The 22535-nt window shown below is 28.7% G+C and overlaps 1 protein-coding gene across 3 annotated transcripts in view; it reads left to right on the forward strand.

The window, feature by feature from the left end:
• The window catches only part of Vps50 (vacuolar protein sorting 50), a 78580-nt gene extending 58459 nt beyond the window's left edge, over window positions 1–20121 (forward strand). For 2 of the 3 annotated variants that reach the window (XM_067286103.1, XM_067286105.1), the window contains 12 exons: window positions 383–580; window positions 2662–2771; window positions 6698–6792; window positions 6876–6967; window positions 7455–7481; window positions 14443–14556; window positions 14619–14716; window positions 14795–14891; window positions 14977–15135; window positions 18556–18677; window positions 18758–18947; window positions 19535–20121. In XM_067286103.1, coding sequence (XP_067142204.1) covers window positions 383–580; window positions 2662–2771; window positions 6698–6792; window positions 6876–6967; window positions 7455–7481; window positions 14443–14556; window positions 14619–14716; window positions 14795–14891; window positions 14977–15135; window positions 18556–18677; window positions 18758–18947; window positions 19535–19645 — 1413 coding nt within the window. In that variant the 3' untranslated portion in view covers window positions 19646–20121. Of the gene's footprint in view, window positions 1–382; window positions 581–2661; window positions 2772–6697; window positions 6793–6875; window positions 6995–7454; window positions 7482–14442; window positions 14557–14618; window positions 14717–14794; window positions 14892–14976; window positions 15136–18555; window positions 18678–18757; window positions 18948–19534 lie in introns of all 3 variants that reach the window. The other variant, XM_067286104.1, reaches the window with a different exon arrangement.
• Window positions 20122–22535: the final 2414 nt, after the last annotated feature.

The following is a 22535-nucleotide window of genomic DNA, read 5'->3' on the forward strand; positions in this document are numbered from 1 at the left end:
CTAAACTTTCATTGTATCACTTTAAAGTGAATTAATTTTTTTAGATTTGAAAATACTTAATTATTTTAAATATCTTGCACACTTTGCAAATTATATGACTATAAACTTCTTTTGTCAATGAAAACTCCCCCTCCAGATTGTTTACTAACTTCTCTAAGAAAGTAAGGTTTTGATAACTTGGAATAATTTTGGAGTGCTGTTGGATTTTGTTCTTAAATAAAAAGTTTATAAAATTAAAATTATGGATAACTATGCATTTGATCAAATAATAATAATAATAATAATAATAATAATTATGATATATAAAAAATTATTAATTTTTTTCAATATATAATAATGTGTTATTGATTTAAATATTGATCAGTTATTAAATGTTTTTAAGGAATTTCGTTTTTTACGTCATTGTGCATCTGCTCGATTGTTTCCTAATTCACCTGTATCTTCTCAAAGCAAGATGGAGAAGACTTTTAACAATATTTCTAAACAGGGAAATAGCTATTTTAAAAAGACAAATAAAATTAACCCATTTGATATCCAGACAGATGATGATGAAGGTGAAGATGTTATGGCTTTGGATGGGGTAAATATGTTTAAGATTTTATTCATAATAACTGTTTATTCATAATAAAATTCCTTTAACTGATAATTTTAATATTTATGATTTTAATGATACTATATTAATTTGTATTGTAAGTAAAACATTAAATTTGTAGTTTTTTATGATTAAGTTATATTAAAAAAATTTTTGTTTAGTGTAACTGCAAGGTGAATAATAAATGTAAAAGTCAAATATCAGAATAATTTATGGAAAAATATTGTTGTTTATTTCTTTTATTTTTTATAAATGCAAATAAAACAGATTGATAGTATTGAATCTCCAATAATAAATTATCAAAAAATTCCTCAGTTTTATTTATAGAAAAATTTCTAATTCGAAGTTTTGAATTACTTTGGATTCTTGCTAATTTGGCTATGTCATGCACAGAGAGATTCAGATTAGCAAGAGTGCTGAATTACTGGGTGTGTAATGCCCTAAAGGCAATAAATGATGTGGTCTGTTGCACTTAGGTACTAATTCTTTTTGGAGGCAGGTGGGAAATAATATGACATGATGGCATGGCATGCAATTACTGTACACAGAAATTAAATCTAAGTAAACAGGAAAACAGAATGTGTGACATGAAAATATTAGTCACTAGTATTTTCATGAAAATGGAATTACATTGGGATATGCCAGATAATTTAAACACCAGATTAGCAAGTGTGTATTGAATTACATTTGAATTTAGAACTTTTTTTTTATGGTGGAAGCAATTGTTTTGGCATTGGTAATTGCTATCTTAGCATTAAGTTAAAATTATAAATATTTTAATTATTATTATTTTAGATTTTAATTTAAAGATACTTGTTTAAAATTAATATTATTTTTTCAATTTGACATATTATTGTAAGCTATGTTTTATTTTAATTTGTTATATAGATTAAAAAAATCATTATAACAATGTTGAATCTAACAACAATAATAATTATAAATTAAAGAGAATAAAATATATGTAAAGTTAAGAATTTTAAATATCTAGTACAGTTCAGTTTTACAAAATGAGGGGTACAATTCTATGAGGAACATCACTTTTTTGAAAGAGATGAAGGTGAAGCAATAGAGAAAAATTAGGATTGTTTTTCTGACTAGGAAGTTTAAGCAACACAATAAATAACTGTCTTTTGGCATTAAAACTCTTCAATAAATACAAAATAAATGCAAGTACTTTCAATGGTGCATTACTATCCATCAGACAAATACAAAAAAATTTTTTGTATCCGATGAAGACTAATACACTGTTGAAAGTATTTGCATGTTTTGTGTTTATTAAAGAGTTTGAATGCTGAAGGACAGTCGTTTGTATTGCTTATTTAATTTGCTGTCAAGTGTGTTTTTAAATTTTGGCAATGGCAAAGTTTTGATAAGTCTGTGATTTATATAAAAGATGATGAAAATTTTGCAGTCATTTTCAATATCATATTTGCAAGAAACAGGCTTCTTACTTACATCTGATGTAAAGAAAAAAAATTGATCTTGATTTGATAGTTTAACAAGAATTATGGCTAGCAATATCATTATACATTGTATTTTGATAATGCTATACTGACAAACGATTTATTACGCTAACAATTTTTAGTTTTAATATTATTATACATTTTCTTATGTTTTCCTATGTTTTTAACATTTGCATGTGTGCATGCAAATGTTAAAAAATTATAACAAATTTTAAATTTGAACGAAACACCTAATGTAGCAAATATTAATCTAGTTTATTTGGGAAAAGGTGATATATGAAAATTTTTTTCATGATAGAGCATTATTAGAAATATTTGGAAACCATTAGTCTGGAAGATATTTTTGTATATTATGTACTAAAGATTATTTTAAAGAAAAATATATAATTTTACTAAAGAGCAGAAAAAATTTTAAATATATATTACCCAGATAAAACTCAAGATATAAAAGTCGGACATTATTCAGTACTCTGAAACATTTTTGAAGATGAATTCATTATTTATATTTTGTATGATTTTGACATATGTTGTTTTTATTTGAATTTATTATGTTTTAAATTAAAGTTTAATGATTTAATTAATTAATAGTTATTAAAATATTTTCAGACTGACGAAAGTACTTCCCGACACAGCTTTAGTTCTGACAGCGATGATTCTGACGTACCAGAAGAATTGAAAAAAGAATATGTAGAAGAAAATGCTGATGATTATCAGAAGTATGTATTAATATATTCTGTGAAATGTATATGACTTTTTAAAAATTAATTTATATAGCATAAATTCACGAAGTTTTAAGTTCCACAAAAATGTTTTTATAAAAACTGTTATATGAGATGTCACATTACATATAAAAAGTGGGTTTATGTAGCAAAACGATTTTTTAAATATGTAAGCAGAATACCTCTGTTCAGGATTTTTCTGACACCACTTGTGATTGAATTCACAAAATACCTTTGAGTACATGCACCAGTGGTATTGTACGGGAAGCAGAGGGCAAGCAGATCAAGGAAGAATAGGAAAGACACAGCACTCAGAAGTGATTCTTTCAATAGTGAAGTAACAATAAAACAACTGGATTTATTTTAACATAAGTAAAACTATTGCACAAATGACAACAGCTTATTATTTTTACCTATATCTACATCTATTAATATGTCCTATACTTTTCTATATTATTCAGCATCCTACTTTTAACTAATTCTGTACAGAAAGGGAGTTTCACAATTTAATCATGTGTCAATATAAATAACTTCTTCCTAAGAGTTTTTTTTAGACATCCTTAAGGTTCTTTAGACAGTGAGGTGCTCCTTTGATGCAATAAGTCTTTAGAATATCAAAATGTCCTTATCTCAGATACTGCATAAGTTTCTGGACATCAAATTCAAATGTAGGTACACTAACAGAGGGAATTCGGGAAGTTGTCGGGAGACCGGCGATGAACAAACCCTGGATACGGGTGACCTCTCTAACCTTTTTTCACTTTGTTCTTTTATAGGGTTCCTTTCTCTGAATCACAATATACCCAAATTTGGTAATATCAGATGATGATCCAATCTCAAATTTCTCTCATTGACTTCCCTGCATGAGTTGTTGTTCCAGGAAACTATGTTTTTGAAAGGAAGCGTGATTAAGAGATAAAATCTCCTTAGCTTCCTAGTTGATTTCTATGGTTTTTTTAGATTTATTTAACAATTTATTTACTTTGAATATTAAATTTTTAGAAACAGTAGCCTGGGATCTGACAAATATAAATTTATCTATCATGTTTTTCTTACATTTTATTTTTATTACATGTTTTTTACATACTGTTTTATTTATTTTAGAAAATTTCATTTAACAAAACATGAATTACAAAACAAAAATAAACTTATTAAAATTTGTAAAAAAAAAGAATTGTAAATAACAATCTTTCATTGTCCACAAAAAATAAATTTCAGTTGTCTTCACTAATATCTTCCAAAACAACATTTTGCTGATATTTTTTATTTGCCAATGGCCAAATGTCTTCATCACATTAAAACCTTTTGGACATGGCTATAACTTTCAACTTCTTTGGATTCTTCTGCTGATTTAGTTTTGAAGTCTGTTATGAGAGTCTGCTGAATGCTCTGTTACAGTTGTTTTCAAAGTTTTGTTATATAATGTTAAACAAAAGTGCCATGAAATTTAAATTTTCTATCAAGATTGCCATGAAAAAATAAAAATCTTTCATCATTACACAGAAAACCTTTCATCATGTAGAGGGAAAATGCACAGTCTGTCTATATTAGTGAACTATGTTGTAGCAACTGAAAGAACATTTACTAGAATAAGATGAACAGATGATTTCATAACAACTCGTATCAAAATTGCATTGTATAAATACCATGTTATTCAAGAATTGCTACTGTTTGTGAACTGCATTATATTGAAACTGTGCTGTATAAGTACTGCAATTATACAAGAATTATCTGTATGTGCTTCTTTGAGTTAAATGAATATTTATTTTAAAATTATTTATTATTAAAAGACATTCCCTTAACCAATTATTATATTGCATTATCATAAATGATGTAACATTTTTTTCATAGTATTAATGTTAGAATTTCCAACATTTTTACATTTCATATTTAATGTAATTTTCATAAATATCAAATGAAATGAAAGTGCCTTACAAAAAGATATAAACCAATTTAGATTAGATTATAAAAATTTCCAGAGTAATAACTTAAAACATTAATTTGTCAAAGTAATTAGTCTAAATTTTATTTAAAATAATTTGGGTTGTTTTATATTTGATATTAAACTCGGGTGTTATTACTTTCTTATTATATTTTTTTAATAACATGAACAATTTTTTATCAGCCCTTTATTTGAGGCTACTTGGTCATCTCTAAAAATGTCTGTTTAAAAATATTCCAATGCAACATGAGACATCTCTAACTGCACCTGCACATTTGGAACTATAGAAGGAATTTAACTATTAAATTTATGTTTATTGCTCTCTGATATACAAAACTTGCTCAAATGACTTCTGGTAAGTGGAATACTTTTACAAGTTCCACTTATTTTAAAAATTCAAAAATTCTTTAAAAGCTTTAATTTCAAATAAATTTTTAAAATTATAAGACGAACCAAAGTAAAAAAAGTGAAGGTTTTTACTTTCCCAACTGTTATAGAATATAACATAGGGAAAGTATAGTGATTGGTCAAATTTTGACCCCTCCCATTTTTTGTTTTCATTTTACATTTTGACATTTGAGCTCAAACAGCTAAAAAAAATTTTCTTATAAAAGTGTGTGTGTATCAGTATTTGTTTTGCATTATATCTCAGGATTGGATGAGCCAAAGATTTTGAAATTACTGGATTATTTTTATATATGGGGGGCATTGATGCTATTAAATTTTGGTGTTAAAAGTCAAAGGGTAAGGCAGTAGGGATCAAGTCATATCTCAGGTGAGGTTGGATTAATGAAAATTTTACTCATTGGCATTTATAATATTCTTCAAAAGTTACTTCTATCTTCAAAATTAAGCCTTCTGCCTTTTTATAATAATTAATATAAAAATGAGTTTTTAATAAAATTTCATAACATGGTGCCCCACACAATTTTAACTTTGAGCCTTAGTGTTTTTTTTTTTTTTTTTTTAAATAGAGAAATTTATCATAATTAAATAAAATTACTCCTTTTAAGTTTTTGTTGTTTAAATTTTATATCCTAGTATAATTAAACATTATTGGATTTCCTGGTCCCCTTAACTTCCTGTTTGAGTGCTGGGAAAATCAAGAGCTCTTTTAAACTTTTTAATGTGTTTTTGATGTACAATATGTTTTTGGCTTAACTTATACAGAGTGTTTCTGAAATGGTGGGACAAACTTCAGGGATGATTCCTTACAAGAAAATAAAGAAATTAAAAGGTATATAAACATGTCCAGAAATAGGCAGTTCTGAGAAATCAAACCTCTTATGACAGTGTCAGATGCAAGACAGATTTTATTATATAACTCTCTTACATAACTCTTGACTAAAATGAGCTCCAGCTTACTTTAATCAATGTGCATGTGCTGTATTAAACCATCCACATAGATACATAGGTGGAGCAGGTCCAGTAGCATGGCATCTACATTCCCAGTCTGAACCCTTTGGATTTTTATCTGTATCCCCACCTGAAGATGCTGGCGTATGCTGCTCCTAGGTAATGTCAACATGCTGCTGCAATGCATTGTCAATCCCTGCACTACCATTTACAGAAAGGCCTGAAACCTTCTAACAAGTACAGCAGTCCATGTTTTGAAGTCTCCATGCCTGCATAGATGCATATGAAGACTATTTTGAACATTTTTTTCAATGATAAGTGCTATGTAATCAAGAGAATATGTAATAAAATCTGTCTTAAATCTGATACTGACATAAGAAATTTGATTTCTTGAAAACCATCCATTTCCAGACATATGTTTACTTGCCTTTTTTCATTTTCCTGTGAGGAATCATCCCTAGTTTGTCCCACTATCTCAGAAACACCCTGTATTAAACAGCAAATAGCAATTATTAGACAAATCACATAAATGGATAATTTTTTAAAATTTTATCTTAGAAGAGAAATTACTTTAAAATTCTGTGTTTGTGTAATATAATAAATTATATCATTTACTTTTATTTAGAGTTTCAAAAACACACAAAAAACATAACTTCACTACCAAGAAGAAGCAACCTCCTATTTTAACAAATACAACTTTAAATGTTTTGAGATTATTTGGTATGGAAAATATATTTTTTTACTGTTTCTATATGAGTAATATAGTTTATATATATAACAATTAATAGTAAACAATTTTACAGGCAAATATATGCAAATGATGCATGTTTTGAAACCGATTGCTTTTGACGTTCTTAATTGTATGTTTCAATTATTTGATTATTATATGTATGCTGTAAGTATTAGATTTTTTATATCCAAAGTAAATTTTTAAAATTGTATATTTAATATGATTATATGCAAATTGCAGTTTTCTAATAATAGCTGTGGTGATTGTAAAATTTTTATTTTTCTGAGTCTATAAAAGATTGAAAGTTAATAACAATAATTGTTTTCTATAATATTTTTATAGATAGTTATTACATTTCTCATTATGCTTTATGGTCCCTAATAATTAAATAGATTGGAAAGCAATTATACATATAATTGTTAATAAAAAAAAAATAATTTGCAATTTCTGAAAGATTCAGCTCTATTAAGATGCTTGTTTTTCATTTTAAAATGTTAAGATAAGAAAGAAAAAAATGAATAATACTTTACTTCAAATATTACAAGAAGACGAAATGTGATTTATGTAAAATACAAAAATATAATATATCAATATTTTTATTAATCATTTTAAAGAATTATTTTTATGAATTGAATTTAATATTGTTTTTCAGGTGTTTTGCTTTTTTGCAAAAGAAATGGTAAGTTTATAAACTTTTTTTGAATTTAACTTTAATGCATTCTTTTATGATTTCATTTCATTCATCTAGTATTACTAAAATGTCTTGTTAAAGTTATAGAACACAATAAAGTGTAAAACTAATTTAGAAATTATGCTAAATAGTTTTTTCCCTTGAATTTATTGAGATGTTTATTTTCTCATGAAATTTTTGAAAGAATATGCTTGCTTTAGGTTTTATTTAAGAATGAAAATCTAGCACTATTGGACATGTCTCAAGCTAAATCATTGCTATAATTAAAATACAGTAGAATCTTATTTTAACAGATCATGGAATAATGGATTTTTTTCCAGGTTTTGCAAAATCAATGTAATTTTACCTCCTTTTAGCAGATCCATTACTTGGAAGAACGGATTTTTTTTTTACCCCAAATCTATTGTAAACTTTGCATTTTTTTCAACATTTAGTTAATATTTGGGATATTTGTTTCTAGAAATGTTTAGAGTTTGATGATGCACTTGTTACATTTGGGATATGTACAATTGAAGAATTATACAAAGAGAATCCAGCTGGCTGATATGATCGAGAAGGAGTCATTTAGTGAACACTCAGTTGCTGGTCCAAGAATAGTGCCAAAATTTAGTGAGGCCATTGAGTATTTGTGAAGTCGTGAAGACCTTCCTGATGAGTTTCAGCATAAATGAAGAGGCTATACTGTGCATAACTGCTAATATCAAACAGTGTTGTATTCAATAGACAGAAACACGGCATTGAAAGAAACCAAGATGGATGAGTTCTTTCAACAAATCATAAAGTTAAGCAAAGTGCTAATGAGTATATGTAATTTACTTCTTTTTATGCTTACAGTATGTACAGTTTTCGTCAGCTTTGTCATATGCATGTATGTTACAAACATACGTGTTTCTATAGGATAAAGAAGAGAGATCTCAAGAGACTAGATAATTTCAAGTACTGGTATTTCTTATATATAGGGGTTAAAAACAGAAATTTTTTCAAATAATGGATATTTTCCTGGGTGTGCAGGAAATCCATTGTTTGCGATATAACTGATTCTTGGAACAACAGATGATTTTCGATGGCCCAAGTGATCCATTAAAACAAGATTCTTCTGTAGCTTATCTGTAGTTCTGTAGCTTATCAGCAATTAAAAAGTTTTAGATTAGTGTTTTGGTACTGAGCTACAAGCATAAATTGCAATTGTAACTTAAAAGACCATAAGGAGTGAATACATTATTATAAATGGAACTAGGGGTTGCAAATTTACTGACTTATTACTGGCAATATAAATTTTCAAAATGATGTTGGTTTACTGGTAATTTTTAAATTTTCACTCAATATGCAAAAGTTAGCATACTATAGTCAATTTATCATAACTTGGCACCTACTGTAAACAAAGATTTTGTCGTATTAATCCGCCGGAGATTTTCATTGATCAAATCACAATCGGAAGGGGCTAGACATGTGTTGACCAGTTAAGCCCTTTTCTCTGCACGTGTTAAAGTAGGTCAGAGTGGTTACAACAATTTAAAAATTACTGAGATAATACTTAGAAAACTTATTATAGCCTACTTTAACATTTTTATGTAGCTGTTTAAATTATTTCCATCGTTTAAATATAGTTTGTCAAAAATTATTATTAAATATATATTATTAAGACTTACACAAAACATATTTATAATTGTGTAGTTGAACATACTTCAGAAATTTTATCTACACAACTATTTTATTAAATAGATATAAAACAAAACAAAATCTCTGGCAATCTTCTCAAACCTCTAAAGGAAAATGTTACTGTAATGTATGAATTTATCTATGTGTTATTTATATAATTAAAAATTTTTTAAAATAATTACTGTGTAAACTTATTAATCATCTGTAACAGAAGATAGTTGCTCAAAATAATCATTTATATTGCTTTCGTCACTACTTGTACTGAATAATCAGTTTTTCTACAACAGTTTCCGAAATCTCATCAAGTTCCCACATTCGTTGTTCTTCTTTTTCTATATGTTCAATACATTTTCTCCATCTTTTTTCAGTTATTAGTTTGATAGCTTTATTCATTAAAATTTGCACATCCAACAGTTTGAATGTTGTGTTGTGACGTGTGATGTAACCTTTCATATCTGCCCATATCAGTTCAATAGGATTTAAATTACAATGATATGGAGGTAAACATAACACATCAACACCTATTTCTTTGGCCATTTCGTCAGTAATATATTTATCGTATTTATGTTTTACTTTTTTACCAATATCCAAAAGTTCTATTTTTAACATTTTGTCATTATGACAAACCCTATTTTTTTCCAACCAAGAAATTACGTCAGCTTTTTTCCAACTACAATTAGGAACCTTCTCAATTTTAGCTGAGTGATATAGAGCATTGTCCATGACAACAACAACATTACTTTCTAATTTCAATAATGTTTTTTCAAACCATTTTTGAAATTATTGCCATCCATTTCTTCGTGTTAATCTTTTGTTGACTTTGATTCAAGTTCATATAGACCACTATTAAGAAAACCTGTATTTATGCCTATATGAACAAGAACTATTCGTTTTCCTTTTCCAGAAGGATTTTTTAATTCAGTAGATTGTCCAGACGTAAAAGCTTCTCAATATGACATAATTGAACAATCCTTCCATATTTTATTCTTGGTATGGCCTGCATTAATCCACGTTTTGTCCAAATAGTAAATCTTACATTCTAAAGAATGCATTTCTCTTATTTTTTTGTAGATATTGTCTTTGCCATAAAATGATATTGTCTTTTTCAATTAATCTACTATTTCTATTATGGTTTGTATATTTAAAATTAAGTAATTTTTTTAATTACTGTAATGCAATCCCTAAATGGAACTAATGGCTAAAATTAATGCAAGGAAATACAGTGGAATCTGGTTATTATAATAATGGATAATGTTATCAATTGGTTATTGTTATCAATTGTGATGATTGCACTTGGTGACAAAGCATAAGAATTCTTAGAAAATTTGTACTACTGTAAATGGACGTTTTCTTTGGAACTAACTTTTAACCAAAGCATACCTTTTATCTTTTACATACTGACAAGTATGTAAAAAGCAAGACATGTAATGGCATGACAAGAATTCTTGGAAAATACATGTACTGTAGATTTTTACTTGAAGTGTGCCTTTGAGAATGAACATTTCTGTTGAGATTTCTCGTTTAATTTTGTGATTTGTTGTTTATAAGAAATGTTAGCATATATACAAAGAAAACACCATAAGTTCATGATCTTACTGGAAACTTACTGCCTAAGGCTGAAAGACATGTCAAGACAAGTAGATGAAAGATTAATGTCTTATTAGTGTTTGATGCAAATTTAGTGGCTATAGTACTAACAAGGTGATTTACAGTGGACTTCTGTATATGACATGGCAGCAAATTTTAAACTAGAGTATCAGTCAGTCATCAAATTTTAAACTAGAGTATCAGTCAGTCATTTCCATGGGTGCTTGGCATTTCTTACAAAATGCCAATTACCCATGGAAATAAAGCAAAGCCTAGATCATGTGTATAGAGAAGCTAGAAGCTTTTTCATCATATATGACTGTCAAAGAATAAACTAAACATTTTTGATTAAAACAAAAATCCTTTGAAGATGTGAGATCTAGTCATCCAGTAGATGTAACCTTGAAAAAATTGGTGTGGTGAAGGAGCTGGTTCTTTCAAATTGCCAATTGAAAATGAAAGAAATAGCAACACTATCAATATATCAGATACAAGTGTTTGGTATAAGCTTCATGAGCATCTAGACTTGAGCAAAGTCAGCACAAGATGGGTTTCAAAACTTGTTTCTTCTGTCCAGTGGCAGCAATGTGTAGAAAATACTGTTAACTTTGAACCTATATGGAGTGGGTGGAATTTAATTTTTGAAATCTATTGTTACAGGGAATGAAACTATGGTCCTTTACTATAACCTCTCTTCCAAAATGGAATCAATGTGGTGGCAAAGACCATGGGAAAGACCCTCCAAAAATAGGCTAAAGTGTCACCATCAACCAAGATCATGGTTAATTGTTTTTGGACTGTGAGGGCATATTGATGATGGACTTTAAAGAAAGAAATCCTCACATACAGGAACCACTTACCGGTGTTGGAAACAAAAAACGAAAAAACATCGTGTACGTGTGGTTTACATCCCCGGTGTTCCATGAATGTAGAAGCTTACCATATAGCGATGCCAGCTAGAAAGAAATCCTACTGTAAATGCAAAATAAGGTCTGTTTCATATTTATTTGGACACCTATCAACAACTTAAATAATGAAAGCAATGCATTGTTTCAGACCAATATACACAAAACAATATTTATTTACTAAGGTTTGATATAATACAATAAATTGTGGAAAAACTTATTGTACTGTTACTTTACAGATATCAAAAACAGAAATGTATCAAAATAAACTGTTTCCAATTTATCTGGACAGAATTCTACATCTCAGCATTGTACACAAAGTCACCATCTAATACTGCCACTGTGTTGCTAAATAACACCAAATACTGTCTGGGACTGTTCTATTAAGTAGAAGATATTCAGACTTCAATTTGTCCAAAGCATCTGTAATTGTTACTTTGAGCTCAGTAATGCTTTGAAACTGTCTCCCATCTAAACTATTATTGCCAGCATACTCTGAACATTTTTCATGGGATTTAGGTCTTGAGTTCTGGCAGGCTAGTCCATAACTTTTATATTATTATTTTTGAACCATGATTTTGTAGACTGGGTTGTGTGTGGATGCATTGTCCCACTGGAAAGTTCAATTCGGGCTACAAATAATGGGTTCAACTTTCACTAAATGATCACGAAGCATGTTTTGATAATCTTCTGAATTCATTTTCATGGTTATAAACATTAAAGTCAAAAGCACCCCATATCATCATTGATCTGCCACTTAGAAAATATCTTGTTGCTTCCTTAAAAGGTTCAGATGCCATTAATAGGCATCTGAACCTTTCAGATTAAACTTCTTCTTGTCACCAGTGTTTCAATTCATTCATCACTCCAGCTAATATATTTGTGTGCTCAATTAAGCCTTTCTTGTTTGTGTTGGATATAAAGTACTAGTATCTGCTGTACTAGCTTTTTTCTTATTTTAGAGTAGATGATTTATGCAGTGCCCTCCATATAGTTATTTGGCTTCAAGACAAGTCAAATTCCTCCTTCAATTTCCTTGTTGAGATAGCTTTTTTGGCATAACTCAACACTATTTGCCTACCTGCCCAGGATGTCGGTTTGGGTTTGGTCTTTCTTTTTAAAATGTCCTTTCTCTGCTGTCTGGATAAGTAATTGCCTATAGTTGTTTTTAAACTGTTAATGAGTAGCAATTTTCCTTACTGATTTTCCTGCTGATTTATATGCATCAATTCAACCCTGTTCATATAGGGATAAAATTTTTTCCCCATTTTCTAAAACCTCAGTTCCTATATGGATCTGTATGGCATAGAGTAGTTGCCTGTAATTTGCACATTACTTACATAATATTATCATATTTTAGTTTAAATTAAGGAAAGGTAATAATTGTCTTTATCCGTTTGAAACAGTTTATTTTGATATTTGTAAAGTAACAGTACCATATGTTTTTTCCACCATTTATTGTATTATATCAAAACTTAGTAAATAAATGTTTTGTATATATTGGACTTAATAATGACAGCAATGCATTGTTTAAGTTGCTGCTGATGGGTGGCCAGATAAATATGAAAACAAGACCTTATTATTCAATATTATCACATCAGTTGCATGCAAAGATATGCAAGAAATGTCAAGGAAAATTAACAAGAGGAGTGAATTTGTTGCATGACAAATGCACCCATCCACACCGCAGCAGTTGCTCAAACCTGTCATTTGGAACTGTGACTTCGAGCAGCTCAATTACCCACCTTACAGTTCAGATCTGGCTACTTCATACTATTTTTCATTTCCAAATTTGAAAAAAACCTCTTTGAGGAAGATATTTTGACAGTGATGAGGAACTGCAGATAGCAGTAATGGATCATTTTAAACAAAACTCATCAGAATATTTTTATAAAGGGAGTAAATTGTTTTTTAAACATTGTTGTAAGTCTTTGAAATCAAGAATGATTATATTGAAAAATATCTATTATTTGTTTTTTTTTCCTCCTCTTTCTTTCATTTCTTTTTCCTTGCCCTTTCTCATTAGGTCAGAATCTTATGGTGCATCCTATGTAAATGTGTAATGTTGTATTAAATGTACACTTCATGATTAATATAAATTTTACACATTCATATTGTACTTGTTTGTAATAAATTGAGTGCAACATGAAAATTTTGTAATCCTGTGTTTAATGTTGTCAGTCAGTTATTGTTATCAAAAGTTGCAAGTTTCAAAGTGATCATAATAAGTGATTCAGCTGTATTAGTTATGCATCTTGAAATGAAATAAAATTTATATTTTCAATAAAAAAAATTAAGCATTTAATTTACAATATCATTATATTTGATATAAAAATAATTATAAAAATATTCATGATTAGATTCGAATGAAAATTAACTTTCTTTTATGAACATTATTTATTACTTACAAAAGAACAGGTTTCATATGCAAATATAATGAATGTTAAGATGGTTGTCACTGATGCACTATAAGCAGTTATATTTAAAAAAAAATTATTGACTACATTCAAATTAAAATTGTAGAGATAATAGACATTGTATTCAAGAAATAAGAATAAACAATACTACAGTATAACTTGGGAAATTTTTACAAAATCTTGCTAAAGCTCAGTAGTCTTATGAAGTATACAAAATGTGAGAATGAGTGTTTATATAAAGAATTTTTGTCATAGGTATATCACATTGTAATTATATAATATATGAATAGTTAAAATTCTCAAGTTTGAGAATACATGATGATTGAAATATAAAACTTTATATAAATATATATTCCAATATTAATTAACTAATTTTTTCAGTGCGATCTCAATGAAAACATTTTGAGCAATAAATTGAAAGCTTCCCTTAAACGTATTAGAGAACATTTGATCTTGGATGAAAGTGAATTTGAATCTGATGATTATAGAAAAAAGGTAAAATTATATTTTAGACAAAAATTTCAAAATATTGTTTATTGGATTGAATATATTTTTAGGATAAAGTTCCTCCAGCTACTTTATCTCCAGTTGTTAATTTAAAGAGTAATGAGCAACTTTATGGTTTGGCACAACGGATAGCTGCAGCAGAATCACTGTAAAAATTTTTCTTATTATATTAAATCTGTAAGTATGATTAATTTATTCGAGGCTTAAAATTGATTTTATTTTTCAGTGTGTTTTTAGCAGAACAATTTGAATTTCTTAAACAGTCACTATCAACAATAATTCCAACTTCAAAACAATCATTTCTTCTTCAGTTTTGTTCCCAAGTAAGATTATTTTATTTTATTACCGTACTTAATGAATGTGATTTTGGAATCAGCTTAATAGAAACATTTTTTTTCCAAATTTCAGTCTTTATCGACAGCAGTTGAACTTCGCAGACCAGTTTATGTAATTGTTTCTAGCAGAGCTGTTGATTATGATAAAATATTAAATCTTATGGGAACTGTGAAATGGGATGTACATGACATAATGTCTCAGCATAGTTCTTATGTTGATATAATGCTCAGGGTAATGCATTTATTTTTTTATTTTAAAATAATTTCTTTGTAGAATTTTAGTCAGTTTAAAATTTTAAGTTGATATTGATTTTATTTAATGGCTTATTTAATAAAAATTTGGAAAAATATTTGAAGGAAGAGCACAAACAAACTATGACTAAAGTTAATCACAAAAAACATAAAAAAAAATATATCTTTGTTATTTATTCAGTTTAATTATTTATCTAATTTTATTTGAATAAATTTGGAGAAAATAAATTTTGGCTTTATCTGTGATTATAATAATTGTATTGCTTGCAGTTGATACTAATTTTAAAGTATATGTTTTTTTATTGTATGTACAATTTTAAAAAGTGTTCTAACAAAAAATTTCATGAAAAAAGAAACATTAGATATATTATATCTCATTTAATATTTTTGTGTGTTTTATTCATAATAAAATTGTTCAAATTTTGAATTTATTTAAATGGCAGTTCTTACAAATTTATTGCAATTTTCATGTTTCAAAACTTATTTGCAGTTACTCAAACTTTTTCATAAATTACCAAATTACCAAATAATGTGTAATAGAATAAAAATTAATTTTACATTTTATCTTCAATGGATTTATAAGAAATAAGATTAAGATTAATTAAATGCCATATGAAATTCAAAATACTCTCCTTTTAGTTATAAATAGACAAATTTGATTGAACTGTCAAGTTTAGAAAATTATTTCTACTTTTGGTTTTTAATGATTTTTAGCAAAAACATGACTATAAAAATATATTAAATAATTTTTATTAGTGAATAACTATTTATATTTATTTCCCAGTAAAAATACTTAATAATTAGAGATGTCAAACTTTTTAGTGAACAGTTATATAATTTATCAAATAACCAGTTATTAACATCTGGTTATTTACTTTTTTTAGTGCAATATTACATTCTATATCTATGTCTATCTAAATTCAAATATTAGTATCCTGCATAATTGACAAAATTATTGTTTTTGATAGCATATTCCATGTTTAGTCATTCCATATTACAAAGGCATAGTTTTTTTTTAATCTTGCTGTATGCACTAAGAGGATTTTTCAGGCACATCATGGGTTCAATTGAGGCCACAATGGGACAGCTAGGTGATGAGGAATGGGACCCAAGAATGACCTATAGTTAAGATTTGTTAGGTCAGCTAGAAAGGTTCTCACAAAGTTAGTTTCTAGTGAAAGTGTTGAATGGTCAGCGCACAATTTTTTAGGAGTGATGACTGAATCATGTGGTGGTGTGCTAATTTCTTTACAAAAAATGAAAATATGTTTAAGATTTTTAAGATCCTGGATTCCAAAAAGACAGAGGAGAAGAACTTGGTGTAGAGCAGTCAACAGTGTCACAAACTGAGCAATGTTGTGGAGAAAATGCACTCACATAGGAATAGAAAAACCTAGACTTTGTGGTGATGAGTACATTAATTGAAAAGGAAAGCCCAAATTAAAAATACAAGCTACTTGTAATACCAGATGCATTTCTTGGTTAATAAATTGCAAAATTTTGATATCTACACTAATTAATTAACAAAGATCAACATATGTATGATTAATATGAATTAAATACAGCTAATAAAATAGAACATAGGGACGAGATTAAATGTGTCATCACCTGGGTACAATTGCAGATGATGTGAATGATGCTGTTGGGTCCTTAACAGAGCTATAGAGCATGTCCATAGGAGCAAAAAAGTCAAAGGAACCATGCCTCTAAATATGACCCTTTGCAAGATATAACTACCCATTTGTGTGCGATTGTGAGTCACATTGTATGCTCCTCTAAGACTATTGCATTTAACTATTTAGCCCCCATGACTATGCCAGCTTTGAGTAGCACTCTTGACAGTTTGTGGAGTACTTGATTTTATATAGTTTTAAGGGGTGAGGGGCTCATCCCCACCTGGGCACTGAGGTGTGAGCAATAATGAGCACAGAAGTGCATGATTACATGTGTAGCATCAGTCAAGGCAAGTGATAACAAGTCTTGATGATGTGGAGCATGGAGAATAGGCAGTGGTACTGGCTTAAGGTAAAAACTCTTTTCGGTCAGTAGAAATTAATGCATTTATTATTTATGTTATAAGCACTGATTGCAGTGCCTATAACATAACGTGCTTGCAAGCATGACAGCAACTTGAACAGCTGTTGTTGGGTTCCACATTTGGAGGTGAATATCTTGCAAAGGGTCAGGTGTTGGTCTTTTCTTTATTCTTTGTCAATAAATATCATTAGAATGTCTTATCACCATGCTGTACTTACTGTTAAACATGCAATAGACTTAGTGGAGCACACCATGACTTCCTATAGTGTCTGGAAGTAAGCTTTAGGTTGATTTCAGAGGGTTATATCTCGCAAAGGGTCACATTTAGAGATATAGTTTCTTTGACTTTCTTGCTCCTATGAGCATGCTCTGTTAAAATCCCAACAGTGTCATTCACATCTTCAATCTTACCATAACTTGCACATTGAGAACCTTTTACTCATTTACCAAAAGCATTTGCTCAGATGTCAATCATACCAAATAAATTCATACCAAAAGAGAGGAAATGTTTTTACTTCTATCTGATGCTTATTAGTATTTCCTTTGTTTTTATTCATACAGGCCATTGTCACAGTTGTAAGAAAGAACTAGTTCACCACCTGTTTTGTTCATTAAATATAAGTAAAGCTAAAAGCTATCTGTAGTTAAAACAGAGGTGAGCAAGAATTGTACTCTGACCTTTACTACTATTATAAAATTGTAAGATTGAGATTGATTTTAAACTGGAATTTGTATGATGGAAAAACTAAGTACCATCCAACTGTCTTTTAATTATTGATATTGACCGAATTGTGATAAATTTTATTTATGAAGATATGCTTAGTTTGTAGAAAAATACACCTTTGTCATAAAAAGATACTTTATATTATTATAATTGTTAACAGTATTACTGAAAAAGTATTTAAACTTATAAAATTTTATGTGATTTATTTTTTGGTCCGATATTTTTTTTATATTAAAAAAATATTTATTTCTTTTAATTTAAAAATAACTTTTGTTATTTTGCCCATCGTCATGAGTGATTTCATTTTTTTCCTTTGATTTAATTCTTTATAGATATCAAATATAAATTTTTTCACTATGTTTAAAATTTATACTACATTGACTTAATAATTATGCTTGATAGTAGTCAATCTCATATTTTTTTCATTCAAATTTTAATAAAAATGTCTCTCTCTCTCACTCTCTTTTTTTTTTTTTAATTGAAATTTATTGCACTATACACATATACAGTATCAGAAATTAATGAGTAATTATTAAAATAAAGAAATCTTTCTAATAGTTTAAATTTGTTTTCTATAAATAGTAATATAAGTGTAAAAAAATTGATTTTATTCACTTTAAAATCTTGTAAAACTTTTAGGAATTGCAAGTTTTTAGCATGAAGCTATCCGAAATATCCAAAATTATCCGAATTCCAAAAGAAGCGTACGATCTGCTATGGGAACAGTGTATTAAATTAGCCAATAGGACTTTTGTGGAAGGGTGAGCTGATTATTATATACCAATCTTATTACTGTGTGTTAAACTATAGATGTTTATTAGATGTGTTAATGCTTTATTAGATTTTCTCAAGCTAAAAAGTGTACAAATGAAGGCAGAGCATTAATGCAACTTGATTATCAACAATTTTTGAGCAAAGTGGAGAAACTTACGGATTTGAGACCGGTACCAGAACGAGAAATTGTTGAAGGATACGTAAAAGCTTACTATTTATCTGAGTCAGCAATTGAAGAATGGATCCGATCGCATAGGGTACAAATGTTAATGACATTTATTTTTAATTTCTTTAATTGGATAATTGTAAATAAAATATTGTTAACAATCGAACTTTTTCGGGGGGGAAATCAAAATTTATATACCAAATATTTTCAAGTCACTAATGGTTTATTTTTAGTTAATTGATCACTCAAAATTGTATATGAGAAATATTCCAATTTTTACATCATGTACAGTATATTATTTATATGGAAATTAGCAAATGTACAAATTTTTGGAAGATTTGTAAAATTGTTAAATTAATAATTTTAAAAATTTGGCTAGCATTTCAGAATTTAGTACACCTATTTCTACAATCCGGAAAGAGCATTGCAATCTTTTATATTTAGCATTTCACAGTTTTGATGAAAACCCTTTATAATTATAAGTATTTTTCTAGAAGTGAATATGTACAAGTTTGGCATTTAAAATAATTCTTTGCTTATTCACAATGAATAATAACTTCTTTTGGACTTTCCATGCTCCATAACTATTTAAAATTTCTCATTCTTGTTACAAATCATTATTAATAACAATAATAATGCAGTTGCTAATACATTAAATCTGATTATTATTCATTGTAGGAATATACTAGCAAACAGTTAATAGGAGTCGTAAATTGTGTGACACAGATCAATAAAAAAGGACGCCAAAAGCTCATCAGCATCATCGAAGAGGAGAGAGTAAAAAGATGAAGTCCATCCGACAGCGGCATATAAACAAAATTGTCCGATCGTCGAATAACATGACGTCCACACACATTGTACATTACTCATTTCCGTAATTTATGAATTAATCTCCAGTCATTCCATGATTTTATAAAGTGCAATTTAATCAAAACAATAATAATGAAAAATTATTATAAAATTGACAAATAATAAACTGAAATACAAACTTAATATTATTTATCAATATTTTTAGCAGTGTTTGTGGATCTGGTTTTACAAAATCTGTGATATTTTGAATTGAAATAGAGAATAATTAAAGAATATAATTTATATTTGGATATATTATTCAACAAACATTTCTTTATTTACCATTTAGTAAATAAATCGTATTACTGTTATTTTCTTAGATATTTTAACAATTCATGTATATATAGTGTATAATTGTTGGTTCTATGCATTGTAATCAGTCAAAAAAATAAATAAATTTCTGAAATGTTGATAAATTTTGGATGCCTCTGCATTTTTCATAAAATGATATTAATTTATACTTGAAAGCAGCGTTGTAACTAGTCTTTTATGCACCCGGTGTGAGCTTCTGTAACTACGCCCCAAAACTATGATATAAAACTTGGTCCAGGTCATTTCTATGCCCCTTCAGGGCTTACGCCCTATGCCTGGGCACTGCTGGCACTGCTTGAAAGTAGATATGTAAAAGCTTTATTAACTTCATAACAATGTTGATAAGCGGCAATATATATGTTGGAGTCATTTGCCTGTGTAACAAAGTGAAATCGATGATAGTCAAAAAGAAGGTTATTTATAAAGATATATTTTAAAGTATTTACCGTGTGTATAGTTGAAAAATACATCGAATGTCATTAGATAATTTTTTTAGAATAGCATTTTTTAATAACAAAAATTAAAAAGGCGCCAGTTTTATTCTTGGCCATAGGCGTCCAAAATCCTAGTTACGGCTCTTAATATAAAAAGCTTATAAATTAATGTATGACACAGAACAGCTAATATAGTTGTTTACATCATCATGTTTCAAAATATTTATTCTAACTTATTGTAATTTGTTTTTGTAGCTACTATTGACAAAAAAACAATATCTTGGGTCATGCAGATATCAAGTCCTTAGCAAGGTCTTTCTCTCGTTGGATTTGAAATGGATAAATTTTGAGGTTGCAAGGCTACTGCAGTTTTGTCAGTTAATACATAAGTTTTATTTTTAAACACATATCAATTTGCTAAAAGCTTTAAAAGTGTATTAAGGAAATATCATCATTTATAACTGGCTACCATAAGTATTTAATTGCACTCAAAGGTGAAAATGGGATACTAATTTTATAAAACCAGGAAAATTTTTCAATAGAGTAATAAAGCCAATGAAAAATACCTTTTGTAATATTAGAGGTTGCGGCCGTCGTATTCAGCCCAAAACGTGAACGGCGGACCGTCGAGCGCCGCCATCTGGCAATTCTAGACGGTCGATAATGGCGTTTGCAACGTCTAAAATGGCGAATAGACGATCGGCTTAAACTTCAACTTTTTTTGTGTTTGTGGTTAAAATTATGTCGTATTTTATTAAAATAACGATTATTTCAGCATTTACGAATAATATTGTAAAGAAAGACGATTTTAATCCAGAAATTATTTAATAATTCAATTTTTTAGCAAGTGATGCGAAGTGCCTATAGAATTTTCATATATTTGTCTTCATAATAGCTTATCTTAGGTTTGTTCTTCCACGGCATCTTCTACCATCAACAGTGTAATACGTTTGTAAATTTTCTAAAAATTAATTTTCCGAGCTGCTTTCGAATTTACATAAGCCACTACTTCCCTCGACAAAAGTATGAGGTAGTCCTAACGTCCGATCGGGTTAAAGTTTACCTAGGGAACCACCAATGGCCGCGCTTCCGGTAATCTCAACGGCATGTGATATTAGAAATTCGCTGTAGGTGGCGCAATTTTTAAATTACACTATCGTATGTAAATTTCTTTTATTGCATGACAGTAAGACTCCTGCGTGTGTTATTTTGACTAGTTAAACATTTATGAAGAAAAAGTGTTACCTATTTACTATTAAAAATAATAGAAAGTTTATATTCTTTCTAGTATTAATGTTGAAATGTGCAGAAAATTTAATAATTTTCTCATAATAATAATCACAGTAGTATTTTTTGTGAGTTAATGGCTAATGCTGACATTAATTTTGAAAAATTTTGGACTAAATGTACCTCTGGACAATTTTTTCGGTTAATGTACTCTGGATTCAATGATTTAGCGATAGATAAGAAAATACCGAGTGATGTGAAATTTGCAATATTCTTGAATTTGCAACATGTAGAAGATGTATGCAACAAATGTGGAAAACGTCGTAAGTTAATATATAGAGCAGAAAAAACTTCTGTATAGAAAAAATTTATAAGTTTTCAAAAGGAGTAAAAACAGAGCAATGATTCATTTGCCTTTTAATATAGAAATGTTCAAGACATCTTTTTTGTAATTAATGAAATTGTCACAAAACGTGTAATTGTGGAATTAATCACTGTTGCAACATAGGGTATGTTTGTAAAGTTAGGCGGGTTAAACAAGAATGGTGTTATAACTAATCTCTTTCGTTAGACATTTCGACTGATTCATTTACAACAGAATGGCTGTTTCTAAAATCAAATCAATCACTGTGCAGTCTTATTCAAAATATTTTTCTTAAGATTGCTTCAGATTGGACAGTTATTTATATCGTTTCACGTTTAATCCACAATTTAAACATGGGTAGATAACGGCCGAGCGGTCAAGGTGGCAGCCTACCGCTCTGGGAACCCGGGATCGAATCCGGATGGGTCAAAAAATCCCCAGAAGGTTTTCGGGCGTGGTCCGTCCGGATGTGTCTGCCTCTGCCCTCATAATG

This window comes from Centruroides vittatus, unplaced genomic scaffold (genome assembly GCF_030686945.1).
Source record: "Centruroides vittatus isolate TY-2023 unplaced genomic scaffold, ASM3068694v2 scaffold_324, whole genome shotgun sequence".
Lineage (NCBI taxonomy): Eukaryota > Metazoa > Arthropoda > Arachnida > Scorpiones > Buthidae > Centruroides > Centruroides vittatus.